We start from the raw sequence: 22910 nt of genomic DNA, 5'->3' as shown, positions 1-22910 counted from the left end.
GTTCATCTTTGGCTTTTTGAGGAAACCTGACTCAACGAAGGCCATACTCCTCTTGGGCAACCCAAACAGCAAACTGTAGCAGTCCAAAATAACGACATGTTCAATCTAGGGTCAATAAAATATATATAAGTTAATTAAACAGGCGAGATACAATAACTAAATAGAAATAAATTATAACAATGGAAAATGTGTAGTACAAAATGTAAGTATGAAATGCAAATAAAAATCGTTACCCCTCAAAAACATTCTTTTTCTATGTGTTTAGTACAAATTGGGGGTTTAAAAAGCCTCCTGCCACGCCCCGACTACCGCCCCACCCACATTTACTTTTAGGCTCACTATAGCCCTCATGTAAGGTACTTTCGTCCCTCTGTCAAAATCAGTTGTGCACCCCTGTCTTAGATGGTTCGAGGATAAGGTCGTGGAGTTGCCTTAGTGAAGAGCGTCTCTCGTACTTGCGATATTTAGGCAGGGAAGCGGCACCAAGAATGACATACTCCTCTCGTTTCTACGGTAGGGAGGCAGGGGCCGTGCAGATGCAATGGATGATGTATTCATCTGCCTTTCGATAGTATGGACATACTTGGCGATCTCTAGGCGAGAGAGAGAGGGTTGGCTTTTAGACCCCATTTGCAAACAATCCTAATAACTGAACTGCCTTGGGAGTGGGTGTGTAATTGAGGCAATCTGTGACATCTGCTTCTGCCAAACTTTGGCAGAGCTTTGACCTTTTTTTGACCTCCTAAAGTTGGCAGTTTTCACAGCCCATAAGTGTATAGTCTTGCTGCCTCATCTTCACATAAAAAACAAGCACTTTAAGTGCATTGGAGTCAAGCACACAAGTTATTGTTTGTCTGGGTTGAAAATTAATAAATCATGGATTGTGGAGACGGATATGCAAGTGTTTACTATTGGGTTAATAGCAAGACCAGATCATTGTGCTTGCTGGATCACTACATATAATAGCAAGACCAGATCATTGTGCTTGCTGGATCACTACATATAATAGCAAGACCAGATCATTGTGCTGGCTGGATCACTACATATAATAGCAAGACCAGATCATTGTGCTGGTTGGATCACTACATATAATAGCAAGACCAGATCATTGTGCTTGCTGGATCACTACATATAATAGCAAGACCAGATCATTGTGCTGGCTGGATCACTACATATAATAGCAAGACCAGATCATTGTGCTTGCTGGATCACTACATATAATAGCAAGACCAGATCATTGTGCTGGCTGGATCACTACATATAATAGCAAGACCAGATCATTGTGCTGGCTGGATCACTACATATAATAGCAAGACCAGATCATTGTGCTGGCTGGATCACTACATATAATAGCAAGACCAGATCATTGTGCTTGCTGGATCACTACATATAATAGCAAGACCAGATCATTGTGCTGGCTGGATCACTACATATAATAGCAAGACCAGATCATTGTGCTGGCTGGATCACTACATATATAGCAAGACCAGATCATTGTGCTTGCTGGATCACTACATATACGAATCACTGATGTTATAATTCGTCAAGACATTCACTGATAGTGAACGCTCATTCTCAGAACAGTTTTGTGCAGGATCACAAGGCCCTCAGTGCAATTCCGCTACTTCTGAATGGCTATTCAAGGGTAATTCTAAAGTACAATACAGTGAAGTAAGGTGATCTGCTTTCCTGTCAAACTAATCAGAAATCACAACTATGGAAAGGTTACCTCTATTGGGGCCAGTACATGTATCGGCCCGTATCCCGGTCTGTGGCTCAGTGGACTAATGCATCCATGGTCAATGGTTCGAATCTCGCCAGGTCCCCTCTGCATTTCATCCTTCGCAGGTTTATAAAATGAGTACCGTTAAGTTGGGTCACAATGAACATGTAATATGTCAATCGTGCCAAGATGCCCAAGTGAGTGTTACATGGGAAGAGGACTCTTCCTCTTTAACACGCCAAGTCCTCCTTGGGGAGAGGGCACCTACAAATATACCTGATATCTTACACTATTAAGTAAAGTAAACTGTGCTCGTTTCTCGGTTCACAGCCTAGTTTGTCTTTTTGGTGAGGTGGGTGGAGCTTTGCAAATTATGCACTTTTTTGAAGTGCTGGTCATGGGAGTACGGGCGATCCACACGTGACCCTCGCGCTCAGTGTGAAACGCTGGCATGGCTCCACCGTGAGCATCTGATGACGCCGGGGAGTAAGGCCTTCTAACATTCGTGTGAGCACGCTGCAGTCCCAGCCGTGCAGCGTTTGCGACTTGGAGGTTTTCCCCAGACTGCCCTTCTAAGAACGTCACCAGGCTTTCAATGCTTAGGGCGGGCTGCAGAAACCTCCTCGCCTCACACAGAGTAAACACGGGGCCATTGGACGTGGCTGAAGAAAGTCGGCGGGATTTCAATTGGGACAGGATCCATACTTAGCTGCCTAGGCAACAGTCCCCTGCAGCCACACCAACAACGGAAACAGCCAGTGTCAGCAGCAAACAGCGCAGACCGGACGGGTGAGTGCAGCCCGCAACGCCACACGCAAGCACCAGCACGCTTTGCAGACCTCAAGCTTCTGCATGGTTCTTGATATTAATGTTCTTCTTTTTCGCGGTCTGTTTTCTTCAATTCTTATTTCATCACTTGTACTTTCAGTTGTCTCGCATTGGGCAATTTTTGTTTTTTCCTGCTTTCATTTAATTTCCTTTTCTTTGTACCCCTTTATTTCATTCCACCATCTCTTTTTCTCCATCTCCATATTCCTGTACTTTAGTATATCTTTATTGTCTGTGTTTCGTTGCAGCCTGTTTCTTGTCTATTTCTCTCCCACTAACCCCTTTTCGCTTTATGCGTTTCTCTTTTGCTTACTTCCATCTTTTGTTTATTTGCTTGCTTCACTTTTTTCCTTCCTTTCATCGTATCTTGCCCTCCTTCCTTTGTTCTATTTCTCGCCTTCCTTTCTTTCTCTCCTTGATTGCATTTCTTCCTTTCATCCCTTTCTCTCCTCTCTGTTTCCTTCCTCACTTTTCTCCCCTTCCTTCCTTCTTTCGTTCTTTCTCGTCTGCCGTCTGCGTAGCTCCGCCTGTCGCATTTGCTGCTTTCTTCCGGATATTCCATCGAGAGCATGGAGGGTTCGGAGAAGAGCGCCCAGCTCAAGGGGAAGAGGCAGGCGGGCTCGGCGCAGGACCGAGGCGGCACCAGCTTGTTCCATCAGATTCTGAGTCGAAGGACCTTCTTGAACACGCAGGATGATGCGGTCAGTGGAAGCTACCGAGCACAGTTGTCTGACCGATTTTAGAGACTTTTTGAAATTGGCCACTGAGTTGCCAAAGTAGTTGTGCCACTTCGAGTTCACCCATGTATTTCATAGCGACCCGTAGACCACAATGTGCAACCCTCGAGGCTGTGCGCCGGAACACACTAAACTGTATTTGCTTTACCACCCACCCATTCGGTGGTGTTACCGCCGGATGGACCCAATGGGGAATTTTTGGCTTAATTACTGCCGGCGGTATACCATGCGGTAATTGCACCGGAAATCAGCATTTTTCCAGCGCGTTTACTCCGAGCTCTGAGCTGGGGGTAAACACGCCATACTCATGTTTGGGCACACCCTTAAATGTGACGGTAATAGCGTTACCGCCGTATTTAAGGGCTACCGCCCAACTCATGATGAGGCCCAGTGTCTCGTTCTTTATCTTGCTGACAGTTTTATTTATTTATTTATTTGCATTTATCAAGCGCGCTTCCAGCCCATGAGGCATTGAGGCGCTGTTACAGATGATAAGCGGACTTGAGTTACAGGCGGGTGCCCAATGGGCTCATGGTTACACAGTAACGAACAAATATGCAGGGAATTGCTCAAACCAATTTGTGATAGATAGTTTTGATCTGACAGTAAGGTTGTTGGATATCAAGGCTGTGCCTTAATACTGCAATTTCTCTGGTTGAAAGTGTGCTTGCAGTTTGATTGGCTTCTTTATTTGTTTTAATTTAAGGGCTGGAGGGGGTCGAGTTTGGAGGAGTGGGGTGAGTTTCGAGGAGGCAGAGTTCAGAGGGGGCAGAGCTGGCAGTTGAACTCTGCTCAGAGGAAATGTTCAAAATAATATTTTAAAATGGTACAATTTCTCTCATGCTGCTTCTTTTCAAACTCCACACTGTACATCAATTCCACTTTAAATCACTTCCATGGCAGTGGTGTACCCAAAATATGTTATCATTGCCACTTTAAAATTGCTTTGGGATCACATCATGTGATGAGGTGTGTAGGCAAGCTTCAAGCGCTGGGTAGGGCTTACATCTGAGGAGGCTGTGGTAAGGAAACTAGTTTGCATGACATTTGCCAGACTTCAGAAAAATCGCTGTTTATTAATTTCTATATCACCCTTTCTCCCTCCATGCAAAGTAACCCCTTGCAACTGTAGAATATTGGTAGATTCTGTGGCAAGTCTGGTGAACTCTGCTTGCTGGCCTCCTGCTGCAACATGTGCTAGAAAATGTGTGGTTCTGACTTGGGGATGAGTATGGCTCACTCACTTCACTCAGTGTGGGAACTTGTGCGCCCATAGCAAAAAACCAAAGCAGGCGCCCATAAATAAGCACAGTAAGTGAACATATCTTAAAGACACACATAAACATTTAGTTAAATTGACCTTACCCCTTAGAAGAAAGTGCACAAGACAAAAGAGCATTGTCCTTTAAAACCACAAATAACCTGAGAGATGAGATTTTCCAATAACTATACTTACTGGCACAGTATAAAAGTGCTCACCTTTTCTTTTGAAAATATCTTTTTATTAAAGTATTAACAGCAAATCACATCACATTGGTGAAAAGTGAAGCTTGCAAAATGACCTAACTGTTCGGGTCCACAAATGGAACCACTCAATAAACAATATAATCCAAAAAAGTAAAACACTTACCAACACCAAAGAATGACAATTCTCAGCTCTCTCATACCACTGTACCCCTTTGTCCCCACCCACCCCAGCTGGGACGATGGACACTTCAGAGGAAGGGTGCCAAGGGCAAGAGATGACAGCTGTTATGACTAATAGGGTCTTGAGTTATCCAAATCGATTAATACCTGTTTAGTCGACCAGATGTGCATCCAGCCACTGAGTAAAATGGTTTTCATAGCCTGTAAAGAGTCACCTGCCATCTAAATAAAAGTCTACCATTTTGCATCTCATACTGGACCGCTATGGTGGAGGACCAGACCTCTTTGTATATCTTTTGCCATATATTTGTATCTTCTCCAAGCTGGAGGTCCTCGTTCCATTGTTTTTGAGTATTAGAAACCCCTTTGACGCCTCTGGTCTAATGCTGTGTATAGTTCGGATATGAGTCCCCTTGTGTCTAGATGGGTGTCCAGGATCGGCTCAAATTGGAACTAGTGCATTTGAAGTTCCTGTGCCCAACAGGGGTCTGCCAGAACTCCCTTTAATTGAAGATACATCAAGAGCGGAATAGGAATTCCCTGAGGGCGGTTTCTAACTCGATTTATTGTAGAAAACAGCCTTCCCTCCATACGTGACCTGCTCTTGTCAAGCCTGTCTCGTAATAATACTGAAACTGTATGGGGTCTATTATGTTGTCTTTTAATGGTGGGGCCAAGATACAACTGAGTGGTGATGACCAAGTTGTAATTCTGTCCATTTCTTTCAACCTCCTTCAGACATGCCATAATACTTATAGGGCTGGGTGCATTGGTATTCTACGTGGGATGTGTTTGCGTTTATAGGCAACCCAAAGCCATTCTCTCAGGGTGACCGGAGCAAAAAGAAGGTTCTCCCATGTCACCCACTCTTTCTCCTTATTCTCCTTTAAGTGATCAACCATAACCCAGAGTTGGGAAGCTCTATAGTATTCATAAAAATCCGGGAATCCAGTCCTCGTTCCGTTTTTAGGCAGAGTCAGAGTGTTATAAGCTAGCAGCGGTTTCCTCCCAGACCAAAGAAAGACCTGGAGTGCTTTTTTAATTTCATAGTGAAATGCCATCGCCAGTACTTTGGGGAGGGCTTGAAACATAAACAATAAGCTGCCCAGGATAACATTATATAACGTCTTTCTTTATTGTGCTCCATGTAGGCGGGTCATTTACGTTGTACAGTCTTTCCTGTTGCGCTGTGATATGCACCCCCAAATACATTATGCTACCAGTACAGAGCTGCATTCTGTGGGTAGTCAGCATCTGCACTACTGACAAGGGGAAAGCCATCAGTGGCAAGGCCACTGTTTTAGTTGATTTTGAATCCCACAATCCAACCGTATTCTGAAATGGTGGCAATGAATGGCGCAAGTGACACAGCGGACTGTGTAATATAGGCCAAAATATCATCTGCGTATAGCGCTAGTTTAAATTAATTTCCTCCCCTTTTATATCCCTTTATCTGATTATTGGAACGGATCGATACTGCTAGTAGTTCCAGGTTGAGGGCAAAGATTAAGGGCGATAATGGGCACTCTGGAGGATGCCACAACTTAGGTAGAATTCGGCACTCTGTTAACCACTATCCTAGCTCTTGTATTTTGGTAGAGAGCTAGGGAACCTGCGGGCCATCTAGGGCTGATTCCAAACTGCCTGAGTGTCGCTTCCATAATGTGCCATTCAACTCTGTTGAAGGCTTTTTCTGCAACTACTGACGTTAGGAGAGCACCTTGATCCCTGTTGTCAATACCGCAATGAGATCCATTGTCTTGCGGACGTCGTCGTTCCCTGCCTGCCTCTAATGAATCCTACCTGCTCATTATGTATCAACCTCAGCGGGACTGAATTCAGTCGTTCTGCCAGGACACTCACATATATTTTGACGTCTACATTTATAAATGGTATGGACTACACCACCCACAGTTCAACCTGTCTTGGCGGTCCTTAGGGAGAACAATGATTGGTGCCAGCGTAAAAGTAGCTGGTGCTCTTCCCCCATTTAATATGCTGTTAAATAATTTTGTTAGGAATGGAGCCAATAACAAACCATGCTGTTTATAGAAGGCTGACATAAATGTAAAATGTAAATGTAATTGGTTATTTATAAGGCGCTTAATATCCAGAGGATTCTAAGCGCGGACCCAGGGATCAAACCTGTGTTGCACCACGTCATCTTGCTTCCAATCCGTCTTGACCTGGCACAGACTCTGCCTTCAATTCTGATATGGCCTTGAGGACTTCCTCACTCGTGAAAGGTGCATCCAGTTTTATGACCTCATCAGGCATTAGTTTAGTGAGGGGAGTGCCTGTAGATAGTTGGATGTTTCGATCTCTCCACTCTTTCATTCAGCTGCATATAATCACATATAATAATCCCCAAACCGCGAGACTATTTCTTCAGGTTTAGTAAGAATCAGCCCCCTCATCTCCAATCTTCTATATCAACCGTTCAGCTCTTTGACCTCTCAAGCAGGACGCAAGTAGCGTATGAGCCTTATCCCCCTTTTCATAATATTTATGTTTTTGAAAGCAGATTTGGGCAATCGCTTCCCCTTTTGAAATATTCCTTTATTCCTGTTTTAGGACTCTAATCTCTGACAGAAGACCCTCAGGGCTGTACCCCTTTGATTTATTTGAAAACCTCTCCTTTGTCTCTAATCATCTGCTTCAACCTGGTTTTGCATACTTATTTTCTCTTTTTTTTGCTGCTCTTCCTATATCGCGAGACCCTTAAAAGTGGCTCTGCCCACGTCCCAAACATTGTGAAGTGGTGTCTCTCTAGTATCACTACACTGGAAGAATTCTTTAACTTCCCTTTCGATGGTTTCCCCAAAAACCAGATCCCTAAATAGCGTACTGTTGCATGTCCATCTTCCATCTGCTGGGGTTCGGTATCCTGCATCTATGGTTATGGTGTACATGTCACGATCCAATCAGCCAACAATCTGAATTTGCACCTCCCAAACCATATATTCCTGTACCACATCAATTAAAATATAATCAATTCCGGTGAATGTTTTGTGTGGCGGCTAGTAAAAGGTGTATGCCTTGGCCTGTGCGTGGGCGTACCTCCAGGTGTCTATTGGGAAATGTTCTTACAAAAGATCTCCCAGTCATTCACCCTCAATTATTTGGTTCAAAACTCCTCCACATATAAAGAGGCCTGTTTTCCAGGACTTCAAAAAGGCTAAGGCTTTGGTGCAGAATGTAAGCTGTTGCTGATTAGGGGCATCAAGTGCACATAATATTACTGCTGCGTGGCATGTGCTGTCATTTACTTCCAACGATCACCCCTCCATGCTTCTCTTAGTTTGTGCTATTTCAAGACCAAGTGTTTTCTGGATTAAAACGCCTATCCCAGCCTTTTTGGATAGGCCCGATGACCACAGAACCTCACCCAACTCATTCTCTCACCATCAGTTTCTCCCCTGCCCTGAATTTAGTCTCCTGGATGAATAAAATGTCCAACCCTGACTGATGGAATCCGCTTAGCAGCACTGAACGTTTCTCTGGTGAGTTTACATCGTTTACATTCAATGAGCCAACTTTAATGCCAGTACCCTGCATCATAGTACTGTTGCAGTAGTATCAAACTCATGATCCATCACCTGATCATTCTGATCCCTGATTTACTGGCATAAACCTATATGTAATGTTGTCGCAGTAGATGCCTCACCCTCCCCATGTACCCCATCCCCAATCAATGAATTGTGAATCTGTTCCCATCGTTTTCCGAGCTCCCCAGATTCCCCTACCACTCCCACCATACAACCAAATGGGACAGAGAATCTCCCAAATCAGATAGAAACACCCAGGCATTTGAGGCCACCTTGGTGAAACCCCTTGCCATGCAGTGAACTAAACAGAACAGTAAAAAAAGATCAACATAAATCTTAACATTTAAAGATAACGAGAGTGACTTTGACACAAAGGATACTGGTAGGACTCGGCATTCAAAATCGTGCTCCACGGCTCAATCATTGTACTAGTTCCTACCCAGATTAACAAATTATTACTCCTCATGAAGATCCTGGGTCAGAGCGTGTTGAATCGAGGACATTTTCTAGTGCAGGCAGGTTGATCCCTCTTTGGACTAGATGCCTTCTTTACCTCTAGGGCTGAGCTAGAATCAATTGCTGATATTTGCCTTAAGACTCCCTCTACCTCCTCTTGTGACGAGACTCTGTAGTCCTCATCGCGATATTCAAATGACAATGTGAATGGGTATCCCCAGCGATATCGAACAGCTCGTTCTTCGAGACATTGTGTCAGCTGGCGGCATTCCCTTATTCTGACCAGCATCATGGCTAGGAGGTCTTGAAAATCCAGATTTGTGAACCTTCAAAGAACAATTGTTCTTTCTCTCTCGCCTCCTGCAGTATGTTAGATTTTAGTGTAAAATAGTGGCATTTCCACAGCATCGAGCTCAGCCCATTAGCCCCTCCCCGACGAGTTCTGTAAAATTATATATTTGGACTGGGGGCTCTTCAAAAAAGCTGTTATTTGAAGCTTTCACATGGTGTTCAAGGGTAAGAGTGGTTTCAGCTTGCAGTTCTTTTAGTCCCATAATTCGAATGTTAGAACATTGCTCTCGGTTCTCGAGCTCATCGACTTTCAGTGCAATGTCCCGTTCACGTTGCTGTATCTCTAGGATAAATCCATCCATTTTCATTTCCAGCAGGTCTGTCGAAAGTAGATTGTTCTCTAAGGCTTCCACTTTCTCCTCAAGCTTTTTGACCGGTACCTTCAGATTAGTTATTGCTACTGACAAGCCATTCTTTATGGATCTAATCGCCTCACAAATTAGGCGAAAATCCGCTTTCATGGATCCCGGGACGGCAAGAGAATCCTCCATTTGTGGCACTGCGCACTGTTGGAATTTCTGAAAAAGCTGTTGAGGACTGTGGTTGCGCAGGTGTCCAGCTGATAGTGTGCATGGCACTCATGTGCTTGTTCTGCGACCACAATCTTTAATGGGTGGACTCACTAGGGCACCTCAGCCCTTGCAGTTCTCTCTGTCAGTGCCTGCTTCTCAGGCTCTCTGCAACTCGCTGTCCGATTTTTCCCATACTACAGTAGACAATATTCGTGCTAATATCTCAAGAGGCAAGCAGGTTACTGCTGCTACTACATCCAGGGATAGGGTAGCTGCTGAGGGTACGGGATGGAATAGGTTTCCTGAATTCTCGGTCCTTGAAGTTTCCTAGGCAGTTGCACCTGAAGTCAGCTGCTCCATCTGACCCTATTCCTCTGGCCATTTTGAAAAAGATTCTGCCGGAATTGATTCCCTGGGTAGTAGAGGCTGTAAATTCTTCTTGTCGATCCGGCTGGGTGCCACCTGAGTTGAAGCAGGCAGTCGTGATCCCTCTCCTTAAAAAGCCCTCAATGGATGTGACAGTGTTAGCCAATTTCCGTCCTATTTCACTGCTTCTCTTTTCCATGAAGCTACTGGAGTCTCTAATAGCCCCTCTTCTCTCCTCCTTTTAGGAGTTTCCATCTTGTTTTGACCCTTTTAGTCAGGATTCTGCACAGGATGGGGTACCGAGAGTGTCCTGGTGTCTGTGGTCAATAATCTTACCATAATAGCTGACCACGGTGGAGTGGGAGCCTTAATCTTATTGGACCAGTCGGCGGCATTTGCCCACACTGTCCTGCTATCCTGCCTATAGACTGCTACATCTCGGAGCCTGTCCAGGGTTGGTTTGTCTCCTTCCTCACCGATAGGGGCCAATCTGTATCTTTGCCTCCTTTTCTTTCACCTTCTCGGGCTTTACTCTGTGGTGTTCCTCAGGGGTCGGGCTTGTCCCCTATGCTTTTTAACATCTATATTCAGCCACTAATTTGCCTCATTTGTTCATATGGATTCTGTTGTAATTCCTGTGTGGATGAGACACAGATCCTGGTCCATCAGGATCAGGGCACAGTGGCCCCTGAATTCAGGGATTGTCTGTCAACAGTGGGAAATTGGATGAGTGCGAACTGGCTGAAGCTAAATGGGGACAAGACTGAAATCTTGGTGGTGGGCTCTTTTTCTGTTGAATGGTCTGATGCCTTTTGGCCTTCAACATTGGGTGATTGTCCAACTCCAGTGAAGGTGGTTAGGAATCTAGGGGTCCTTCTGTCATCTGATCTCTCAATGGCACCTCAGATTAGTGCGGTCTGTAAGACTGGTCACTTTTTTCTTAGGGTCCTGCGCAGAGTTCTGCCCGAACATCTGCAACCACCTGTAGTGTCTTCCCTGATTACCAGCCGGATCGACTATTGTAACGCACTATATCTGGCTCAACCTCTCGGGTTGGTGCATTGTTTGCAATTGTTGCAGAACTTGGCAGCTCGGGTGGCCACTGCCTCTCCTTATGAAGTCCACATCAGTCCTGTGCTTCGGTCACTCCATTGGCTCCCGGTGGCACAGATGATTAAATGTAAGGCCTTGCCTGGTACACGTGCCTTTTTTAAGCATAAATCTCAAGCTCAGTCACATAGCATCCTTGCTGAAGTGTGTGCTATGCTACAAAAGGTGCCTGCCGTGGGAAGAATATGTGTAGCTCACTATGATTTCCTGAATTCACAGGGCCTTGACATTCCAGCCATGTTTTCTTTGAAACGTATGGAAAGGTGGTACCAACAAGAATTGCTGACCTTGTTAGTGACAGTGTTCCAGTATTGGAGTGTGGCCTTGCTCGCCTTGTTTGTGCCGTTACTTGTGCTGCTTTGAATAAGGCGTTAACAGGAGTGATTGTATACAGGCCTGACCACCCTTGCATTTTATTCCCCAGCTCCACTGAGCTCGTGTTGCATAGTACGGCTCCTCCACATGCCACTGTCTTTGGGAAGAAGGAGCACACTAAATTTAGGCATTCAGTGCCATCTGCTTCGCGTTGTCGGAGACGCACGTTAATCCAACGTCGCGACTGTGCGGTCATGGAGACCCGTTTCAGTGCAACCTCTCTACCAAAATACTTTTCCAGACCACAGCGAGCCTGCGTGGTGTAAGACGACCGTGACGCTGTGCCCGGGGTCCAGTGTGCACAGAGTCACGGAGATGATCTTTCCTATCATGTGCAGTGCTAAACGGTGGACCACCATTGTTCAGGCTGCCCACTTTCAAATGTGGATATTTCTCCTGGGGGTGCAGGACTGCTTCCCACATCCGCGGACTCACTTGTGCAATAAACAACATTTAAAGGATCCTTATTCCTTCATTTCTCACCATGGCGCCGGGGAGACAGATCATCAGCAGACCATTCCGTCAGTACCCCCTTGGTGGTCTCCAGTGCTCACCTTTTAAATCCAGCAAACTATAGTGCAATATTCCCTGGAGAAAAAAAATCCAAATATAAGACATGTGCTTTGATGACAATTTTATATGGTCTTGTGGGTAAGCGTTGAAACTGGGAACGTGACAACCTGGGTGAAATCCTAGTAGCCAAACACTTGAGCATGCTTGCTTGTCTCAAAACACCCACGGGGTGTTACGTTTGCCCTCTGAAAAAAAGTGACACTGTCCACCCACATGTATCCTTTTCTTGTGGCCTGAAAAGCAGTATGTGGCCAGAATCAGGGAAAATTAACCGCTTCATGATTGCAAACTCTCTTGGCAAATCCTGGGCAAATATTCACGACTCACTTGCACTCTTCACCCCTCTGTTTTGCTTTCAACATTACTCTGCTTTATAAAGATGGCTTGAAAAGTGCACAAACCATAGTAAGGTACTCGCACAAATGTATACATCCTTATAGAAATGTGCTAGGCAAAACGTTTAAAACTGTGGCATTATTCCCCCCCAGCCCCCACCTTGTATGGAAGACTACAAATACCTAACTTAATTGACATCCCATATGGATATATATATATACAAGCAGAAGTGCAGGTAAAGTCTTGTCAGGGCTGAAACCGGCCGAGTCTGAGATCTGGGGGCCATATGATGCCAGATTACATCAAGATCCGGCCCATTGGCCAGCACTGACTGCAATGAGCACAGAGACTTCTGTGTCCCAGCCTCACCATATGGGCGGCTCGCCCATAATGGGCGAGGATCTGTCGACCCACTGGTTCTTGGCCCCCTCTTGCCCATAATGGAGGAGCCAGCCCCGTGAAACACAGAGTGCTCCCTCAGCTGCTTCCCTTTGACAGTTGCAGTTCCCCAGCAGCACAAGGTCAATGAGCCATGCAAGGCCGGGGATATTTTGCTTCCCCAGGGTTGCATAGCTCATTGGAAATGCTGGCTGGGGAACTGCATGTCAGTGTGTGCCAGGGGGCTCTCCTGCCCCTCCTCGCACACACAGATCAGGCTGAAGTGGGGTGTCTGCTCACCTACACCCAGGCCCATGCACGCATGAGCAGGAACCAGGAAGCTTCCAGATTACTGTTCATGCTAGTAGGGATTGGAGAGGAAACTTCAGGACATGCAGCAGAAGGTAAGTTTGTTTATGTTCATGTATTTATTATATAAATTATGTGTATGGATGTGTGCATGCTTGTGTTAGGTGAATGTATAAGGGGGTGTGTGTGTCCTGGTCGCTGATTTTGGCGAGTGCGGGGGAGGAGGTTTGTACAACAAAGGCATTTTAAAAATGCCTTTGTTGCTCAATTCCCCTCCCAGCTGCCAAAATCAGCTCTCCTTCTGAGGTTCTGTGGGGCACAGGGGACAGATGATAGATGTCTAGTAAAAAATACCATACCAGCACCATTCATGCACACATAATCACTTTGATTGTGTGCATGTGTTTGGCACTGTGGGGTCTGGGGACAGGTATGGCATTTTTTTACTGGACATATATGATAGATTGCATTAAAATGCATGCGCCCTGGGCCCCCAGAACATGGCATACACATATAATCACATTGATTGTGTGCGTTTGAGGCACTGGGGCCCAGGGCCTAGTCCGCTGGGATGTCTTGTGCCTCTCATACAATATCATGCCTGACTCCTAAGCCCCACAGAGCCTCACATGCACATATAATTGATTATCCGTGCATGTGAGGTACCGGAGGGCTATGGGGGAAGGAATGCCATTTATTAATGGACATCTGATCGATGCCCAGTAAAAAATACCATGACTGGGTCCCACAGCACGCTGCACGCACACAATTAATGTAATCCTTAGGGGGCGGGCATGGTAGTTTTTACTGGGCATGCATGGCCAGTAAAAAATGCCATGGATGCACCCTAGGACTCCAGCTCCTAAAACACATCTGCCTAATGCCCCCCCCGCCCCCAGTGCCTTGCACTCTAAGTGCAAGGTGCTTTCGCACCATGGAGCAGGTATGGCATTTTTTTACTGGGATTGGTTGATAAAGCAAGCATGCTAAATGTTATTATGTAGCTCTTGGCATTTTAATGCAGCCTGTCTAGCCACTTATTGTGGTATGACATTTTATATTGGGCATCTTTGATAAAGGAAGGTTGCTGAGTGGCATTATTTTTTCTGTGGCATGACATTTTGTGTTGGGCATCTTTGGTAAAGCAAGCATGATAGGTGTTATTACATAGCAATAGTTGCATTTTTTATGCAACCAGCCTAGCCAATTCTTATTGAGGCATGACATTTTGTATGGGGCAGCTTTGATAAAACAAGCGTAAGTGTTATTATGTAGCTAGATTGACATTTCAATGCAGCTAGTCTAGCCATTTCTTATTGCGGTATGACATTTTGTATTGGGAATCTTTGATAAAGCAAGGATGAAACATGATAGTATGTAGCTTGACTGGCATCTTAGTGCAGCCAGTTTGGACATGTTTTCATACATGCATTTTTAATGGTAAAACCAACTGGGGTATGTTCTTACCTGGGGATACTGCCATATATTGGCATAGCAAACAAGGACATGTTTTCTTATAGTATCATTACTGGCATTATGCGCAAAGCAAACATGAGTATCTTCTTATATGGGAATACTTGGATATACTACTGTAGTCAGCATGGAAATGTATGGGCACAGCGAATGTAAACAATGTTTTATAATGACACATATTGTGGGAAAAGGCATCATGAATATGTGTTGGAGAAATGCTTCTTTGCACTGTTGGTGACTTGCATCTATTGGATATTTTCATGAGTTACCCTACAAAACCAATTGCTGTTTGGCTTTTTACTCAATTGTTCTAAAAGGTGTGCTCTAAAATGCACCATTTTAACCCATTATTTAAAAAAAATGTTGCGGGCTTTGTAGCTACGGCATATCTGAGACTAATATGTACAACCCCCCAGTTAAAGAATTCACAAGCTGTCACTGCCTGCCATGGGAACAAGAAAGTAAATGATGGGCAGTCTGGCATGCTATGGTCTAGTAACTCTCGAGGGATTGTTTAAGGACACCCAATGGTTTGTAATGGCAGCCCCTTTGTACTCAGTTGTTCCTGCTATATACAGATATTGAGCGTCCCTCTGATTTAATTTACATCCCATTGGACTATACGAGAAGTACCTAGAGGTGTACTGGCAGCCCACTGGCATAAGATAGTTGCTCAGTTGTGCTTGATGGCAACACCCTGCCATACCAGGTCAGCCATTATAGCAATAGTGTAACTTTTTTTTAGCATTGAGCCCTGATGGGATGTTCAAAAACAGAAGCAATTATGGGCATTGCATTTCCTGACACAGTAATTAAAACAAGCGTTGGCAAAGCCAATAGGTTTGGCGTTTACTGCTGTTCTTTGCATTTTGCATTTATAGGTACTACAGTGCAAAGTTTCAAAGGAGGATGCAATAAGGGGTACGGGTGTACAAGAGAATGAGAGGGAAGGAGAATAGAGCAAGGGAGGAAATGATTGAGAGATTGTGTCATCGATGATGAGCAAGAGGAAATATGAGCAAGTTCATAGCCGAACACGATTTGCCGGCAGGCGGAAGCCGGTTCGAGGAAGTAAGGCAAGGAAAGAAGGCTCAGGCTCTGACTGAGCTGACCGAGCGCAGCCGGCCCCAGGCGACGTCCCTATAGCCTAATGGATGCAGAATGTATATCTACCAATGTTCTTGCCTGCAACCATCCTGCACTAGGTAATTACCTTATCTACCTTGCAACAACGTCACTAATTTTCTGTGATCCCGTGAACTGCTAATCACTCCTCAGCAGACTAGTACTCTACTGAGTTTGCTACTGCCTCCCCTTACCACCCACCAAAGCTGCAAGCCCTCGCTCACCCGCCCAGATCTTACATCACTACCCTCAGCACTACTATGCACTTTGATCTCCTAGCTTGCTGCGCCTTGCTTTGTCTATCCTGATGGACCCGCATAACTATCCTTTACCTTGGCTGCACTCCGCATTGCTAAGCCCATTGATATTACCTTCAAATCCAGCTTTGTTGCACTATTCATTTTATTACCCTGTTGTGCCTTCTCAAAGCTAGTCGTGCTGCATCTTGCACTGTTTTGCCCTGCTGTGCCCACATTTGAATCTAGACGTGCTGCATTTTTGCACTGTTCTTGCCCTGCTATGCCCATATTTGAATCTAGCTGTGCTGCATTGCATTGTATTACCCTGTTGTGCCTCCTCAAAGCTAGCCGTGCTGCATTTTGCACTGTTCTGCCCTGCTGTGCCCACATTTGAATCTAGCTGTGCTGCATTGTATTGTATTACCCTGTGGTGCCTCCTCAAAGCTAGCCGTGCTGCACTTTGCACTGTTCTGCCCTGCTGTGCCCACATTTGTATCTAGCTGTGCTGCATTGCATTGTATTACCCTGTTGTGCCTTCTCAAAGCTAGTCGTGCTGCATCTTGCACTGTTCTGCCCTGCTGTGCCCACATTTGAATCTAGCTGTGCTGCATTGTATTGTATTACCCTGTGGTGCCTTCTCAAAGCTAGTCGTGCTGCATCTTGCACTGTTTTGCTCTGCTGTGCCCACATTTGAATCCAGCTGTGCTGCATTGCATTGTATTACCCTGTTGTGCCTTCTGAAAGCTAGTCGTGCTGCATCTTGCACTGTTTTGCCCTGCTGTGCCCTCATTTGAATCTAGACGTGCCGCATTTTTGCACTGTTTTGCCCTGCTGTGCCCACATCTGAATATTGCCTTTTTGCATCTGCACTGTGCCTTTGCCCGTAGAATTGTGCTCTTGCTTTTTAGCCTCTATGGTGCACTGCTCAGGTATTCTGCATTGCTGAGCCCTTCAACTAACATCAACCTTGGTGCAGTCTGCATCGCTTCCAGGTTTATTCATAACCGATCCTAGCACTGGTGTTTCTCTACTCTGCCTGACATCAGTCCTTAGCGTTAGTGCATTTTGCACTGTGTAGCCCGTAGAGCCCTTCAACTTTAGCCTTATTTGACTTACATTGTCTATTCAGTGACCATTACCTTGTTACATCGGTCTGGTGCCCTATCCATACCGTATTCTAGTATCATGTTGCCATGATACTACCCGCCCAAAACCTTCTCCTCCCTCTATTAAGAGTACTCTTCGTACTGTGGGCATCCACCTGCGCGCTCTTTATACCATCCCCAAACAAAGTGACACACACCACCCTGCACACTGGAATCATGGCCTCTACCTGTAGACCTGCTGACACCTGCCCTTGTACCGTTCCCAGTACCCTAACATCTACCTCAATGCTCCGGCCTTATGGCTCGACCACTTCACTCAAAAACCTACACCTAATCGGCCCTGCGCTACTGCCCTAAGAAACCTAAGACTAGGCTCTAGACTTATGGGTAAGAAGGGTCACCCCATGTACCCTTGTGTATCTCGGAAAACCCTGAAGCCTAGCCTGTCCCCCCAAACCCTGACCTCACTCATGCCTCGTGGCCTTCCGACTAACCTTGCCGCCTCAGGCAACACTAGTCCGTTTAAGGCAAGGCAAACCCTGATCTCACATAAGCCCCAAGGCCCTCAGACCAACTTTGCCGCCTCAGGCAACACCAGTCCGTTTAAGGCAAGGCAAACCCTGATCTTACCTATGCCCCAAGGCCCTCAGACCAATCTTGCCGCTTCAGGCAACACCAGTCTGATTAAGGCAAGGCCAAGCAACGCTGGCCTGATCAAGGCCGCCATGATTAATGCACGGTCACTTGCAGCTCACGCCCTGGACATTGCTGATCTTATCAAGACTCAGGAGCTTGACTTCATCGCCATTCTGAGACCTAGTTGCACCCCACACCCGGCCCGGCTCTTTCACTGACTATCCCACCCAACTACTCCATCACCAGATGCGACCGTACCACCAGAGGTGGAGGAATCGCATTCATTTACAAAAACTCACTAGGACTCAGAACCCTACCGAGCACTAACATGGAATCCGCAGAGCTACTCTCCGCCAGACTCACTCTATCAGCCAACCAAACGGCCACCATCCATCTAATATACAGACCACCAGGTCCCCCACTTCCTTTGTGGATGACATCACTGCTCTAGTACTAGACAAAGCGAAACCTAACTCGCAAACTATTATCCTCGGTGACCTTAATTTAGGTCACCAAGATCCTAATGACCCCACGGCCCTTGATCTTGCTAATACCTTAACAGATCTAGGCTTTTCTCACCACATACAAGCTCCCACTCACATCAAAGGACGAGCCTTAGACTGGCTCAGCGACACCAACTGCAACATCCGCCTACTCTCGAACATCCCTTGCGTTTGGTCGGATCACCACATTATCACTTTCTGCATTGAAGCAGCCTTGCTACCAACGCCTCCTGTCGCCCCAGCTACCCTCACCAGAAACAAAAAGAACATAACTGCTGAAAAACTACTCCCTCCCCCCCCTCATCCTCCCCACCCTTAACAATGCCACTGACTCCTGCTCGGACCCCACTATCCTAGCCAACATCTACAACCAGTCAGTTCTTACAGCCATAAACTCTATCGCCCCACTCAAACTTAGAAGACCCAAACAACATGTGCACCTTAACTCGTGGTTCACACCACAACTTAGAGTGCTACGCAAAGAGAAACGCAGTGCAGACGCACGCTGGAAATGTCACCCTTCTGACACCCACAAGGACAGTCTCCTATTAGCCACCCTTAACTATAAAGAAGCTCTAGTCCAGGCCAAAAAAGATTCATACAACAACCGCATCACATCAGCACAATCAAATACGAAGGAATTATTCAAAATCCTCAAGGAATTTGAGACACCTGCAGCCCCCCCTGATTCCTGTCCTAAAGAGAGTAACTTCTGCACGAATATTCAGATAGCACTCCTAGGCAAAATTGCCACCCTCCAAACCAAAATCAAAGATAGACAAAAGTCCTTACAGTCGAATCAGCCATTGCCCACCTCCTCACCTAGCACCCAACACCAAGCCAACCCAGCCGTTAAACCATTTGCCTTCTCCCCTCTTACCATCCTTGAAGTAGAAGGTATCATAAACAACCTCAAACCATCTAACTGCCAAGGTGACCCTTGCCCGGCGCCTATCATCAAGGAAGCCTCACACCACCTTGCCCCTTTCATCACATCCTTCATAAATGCCTCCTTCAAATCGGGTACAGTCCCTGACAACCTCAAGGACGCGTGGGTAATCCCACTACTCAAAAAACCGACCCTGGACCCCAACATCCCCACTAACTTCAGACTAATCACTACGGTCCCGTTCCTGCTTAAGATTCTTGATTGCGCAGCTTACCTGCAGATCCAAGATTACCTTGAATCCAACAAACTCTTGGGGCTAAGACAATCAGGCTTCCGTCCCAAACACAGCACCAAATCAGCCCTGATTGATCTGAAAACCCAGATGGAGACTTTAAAGGACAATGGGAAGCTAGCGCTACTCCTTCTACTCGACCTCTCCACGGAATTCGACTTGGTCAACCACCAAATACTTTGCCAACATCTCAAATCCGCTGCCTACTTCTCTGACTCTGCCAATGCCTGGATCCACTCGTTCCTCAGTAACAGATCTATGCAGGTCTTCTCACCCTCAGCATCGGCAGACCCCTCTCCCATTCTCTGCAGCGTCCCTCAAAGCTCTTGTGTATCGCCTACATTGTACAATGTATTCACCAAGCCACTTTTCGATGTGCTTGACTATCTGGGTGTATCCTATACCAACTACGCGGATGACACCCAGATACTCATTCCCATATCTGGTGATTACACAGTCGATACCAATGCCTTGAATGATGTCTACTTGGTCATCCAGGCCTGGATGGTGCAACACGAGCTTTGCCTCAACGACGATAAGACGGAGCTCCTGCTACTAGGATCCACCTATCGCCGTAACAAACTTGACCAAACCTATAAGGCTTTCACTATTGACGGCAACGTCATCAAGGTCTCCAAAGATACCAAACCCTTGGGCGTTTATCTGGACTCCACCCTCTCACTGAAAAGACAAACACATGCTGTTAGGTCGGCCTCAGCATATACATGCAAACTTATCACCGCCTGCATTCCTGAACCCTCACAACTGCACTACTTTGGCTAGAACACTTATCATGTGCAAAATAGATTACTGCAGCACCCTTTACCTAGGGACTAGTCAGTCCAACCTCAATAAACTTCAAACTATTCAGAATAATGCCATAAGGGCTGCTCTCAACATCCCTAGAAGGTCCCATATCTCCACAATCAGATCTGACTTACGCTGGCTCCCGGTAAAGCAAAGAATTGCCCTGAAAACATTACCTCTGACTCACAAATGCCTGAACAACAATGCCCCTCCTTACCTCTCTTCGTGCCTCTCACTTCACTCCTCTTCCCGCCCTACCAGATCAGCCCAAGCTCACAGCCTAACCCTCCCCAGATTTAAACTCCAAAAAGCGGGTGGTGTGAGCTTCCCCGTCCTTGCTTCCAAACTGTGGAACACACTGCCAACCCACATAAGAATTGAGCCTTCGTTCCCAACGTTCAAGAACAACGCAAAGCTTGGCTGTTCACACAGATAGCATGAGGTTCCTCACACTAACCTAGCTCTCCACCTGTAACATTTCCCATCTGTGTACACATGCCACACTGTATCATCATATCCTGTAAATTCTGTACTTGTATATAACTTGTAAATTTGGTATTCTTGTATACTCTTGTTGTAACCTTTACCTAAGATTATGCGCCCGGTCGCCCACGGGCCTGGTGCGCTTTACAAATAAACTAAACTTCAAACTTCAAACTGCAAGAAAGGTTGAGAGGGAGAGGGTAGGTAAAAAGTGAGAGTATGAGAGGGGTAGAGAGTGAGGGTGGAACGGGTTGTAGAGAGATTTGTGTGGGGAGAGAGAGAGTGGGGCTAGGGTGGGTGGCAGGGGGTTGTAAGAGCAGAGGTAGGGTGGGTGGGGGTAGAGAGAGCGGAGGTAGAGTGAGTGTCGGTAGAGAGAGGGGAGGTTGGGTGTGTGGGGCAGAGCGTGGAGATTAGAGATAGTGGGAGGTACGGAGAGTGGGGGTATGTAGGGAGAGTGGGGGTAGGGTGGGTAAGTGGGGTAGAGAGAGTGGGGGTGGGGTGAGTGTGAGTTCAGAGCATAGGGATGTGGTGGGTAGGTTAGGGTAGAGAGAGCAGGAGTAGGGTTTGTAGAGAGTGGTGATAGGGTGGGTGGGGTGAAGGTGTAGGTAGGGTGGGGGGGAAATTGGTGGTAGGATGGGGATAGGGTGGGTTTGGGTAGAGAGAGTGGGTATTGGGTGGATGATGGTGGAGAGGGTGCGGATCGGATGAGTGGGGTTAGAGGGAGGTGGTAGGGTTAGAGGCTGGGGTAGGGTGGGTGTATGTGGGGGTTAGAGAGAGTGGTGGTGGGTAGAAAACATAAAGAACAAGGCAGCCTCGGGAGGATTTATCAGCAGTAGCCCAACATATCTGAAGCAAAACCCAACCAGCATATGTAATGGGGGTGGGGTTGGGGTAGAGAGAGTGGGAGGTGGGTAGTAGAAAAAGTGGGAGTGGGTGGCAGTAGTAGAGATAGGGCAGGTGGGTGTAGAGAGAGTGGGAGGTGGGGAGAGTGGGGGTATGTAGGGAGAGTGGGGATATGTTGGGTCTGTGGGGTAGAGAGAGTGGCGGTGGGTGATTAGGGTAGAGAGCAGGAGTAAAGTTTGTAGAGAGTGAGGATAGGGTGGATGGGGTTGGAGAAGGTGTGGGTAGGGTGTGGGTGATACTGATGGTAGATTGGATGGAGTTAGGGTGGGTGGTTGGGGGGTAGAGTGTGTATTGTATGGATGATGGTAGAGAGGGTGGGGATCAGATGAGTGGGGTTAGAGGGAGGTGGTAGGGTGAGAGGCTGGGGTAGGGTGGTTGAATGGGGATTAGAGACAGGGATGGTGGGTTCGGTGGTGATGGTATTTGGTTAGAGGCATAAAACATGAAGAAAAAAGCACCCTCCGGAGGACTTATGAATAGTAGCCCAAAATATCCGAAGCAAAACTCAACCAGCCAGGGGTGGACTGGGAACTAAAAGAGGCCCTGGAAATAATGACTGGGGACCAAAAGAGGCCCTGGAAATAATTTTCAAAGTGGCCCCATATGACACATTTTCAGCAAGCACAATGCTTTTCCTATGAAAAAATATGGAACTACCACACAAGTGGCCCACCGGGAAATCTCCAGAGTTCCCCATAGGCCAGTCCGCCCCTGCAACCAGCCTACGTAATGGGGGTGGGGTGGGGGTAAAGAGAGTTGGAGTTTGGGGGGTGGTAGTAGAAAGAGTGGGAGGGGGTCAGGGAGAGTGGCCATTGGGTGGGTGTAGAAAGGGAGACTCAGGAGAACAAAGAAAATCTGCCATCAAAAGTAGGTAAACTGGGCATGTGCCCTGTTACCCCACCCTTGGGGGCAGGAGGGCCCAACTGCTTCCCAAATTGCGGGAGAGGGGGTTGGCACTGCTTGGGAGTTTTTGTGTTCTATATTTCTTTCTCTCATTTACATCATCATTTAGACACTGAAAAGAACATATACGTTGTGCTTGCATGCCTGAACACACATTTGATGCACACAAAAAAACAAGCAATGCTAACAGTTTGGGCTTTCCTGTAGGCATGGGAAAGGCGCTTAGCAGGCACTGTGTAGTGGTATTAACTGCCCATTGATTGTAGCAGGTGCCTAATGGTGCGAGTACCTGGGTATCTAAG

At 46.5% G+C, this 22910-nt stretch overlaps 1 protein-coding gene across 3 annotated transcripts in view; it reads left to right on the top strand.

Annotated features, from left to right (window-relative positions):
- The window catches only part of LOC138582873 (testis-expressed protein 47-like), a 253568-nt gene that overhangs the window by 86558 nt on the left and 144100 nt on the right, over positions 1-22910 (top strand). The window contains exons 1-2 of one of the 3 annotated variants that reach the window (XM_069654571.1): positions 2385-2512; positions 3073-3252. The exons of 1 other annotated variant lie outside the window; for it this stretch is intronic. In XM_069654571.1, the coding sequence (XP_069510672.1) occupies positions 3121-3252 (132 nt within the window). In that variant the 5' untranslated portion in view covers positions 2385-2512; positions 3073-3120. Of the gene's footprint in view, positions 1-2384; positions 2513-2535; positions 3253-22910 lie in introns of those variants that run through there. One more of the 3 variants, XM_069654570.1, reaches the window with a different exon arrangement.

The sequence above is a fragment of the Ambystoma mexicanum genome, chromosome 3q (assembly GCF_040938575.1).
Source record: "Ambystoma mexicanum isolate Mex_15411 chromosome 3q, UKY_AmexF1_1, whole genome shotgun sequence".
NCBI classification, from domain to species: domain Eukaryota; kingdom Metazoa; phylum Chordata; class Amphibia; order Caudata; family Ambystomatidae; genus Ambystoma; species Ambystoma mexicanum.
Note: the sequence above shows the minus strand (reverse complement) of the source record. Positions and strands in the feature narration are given on the sequence as shown.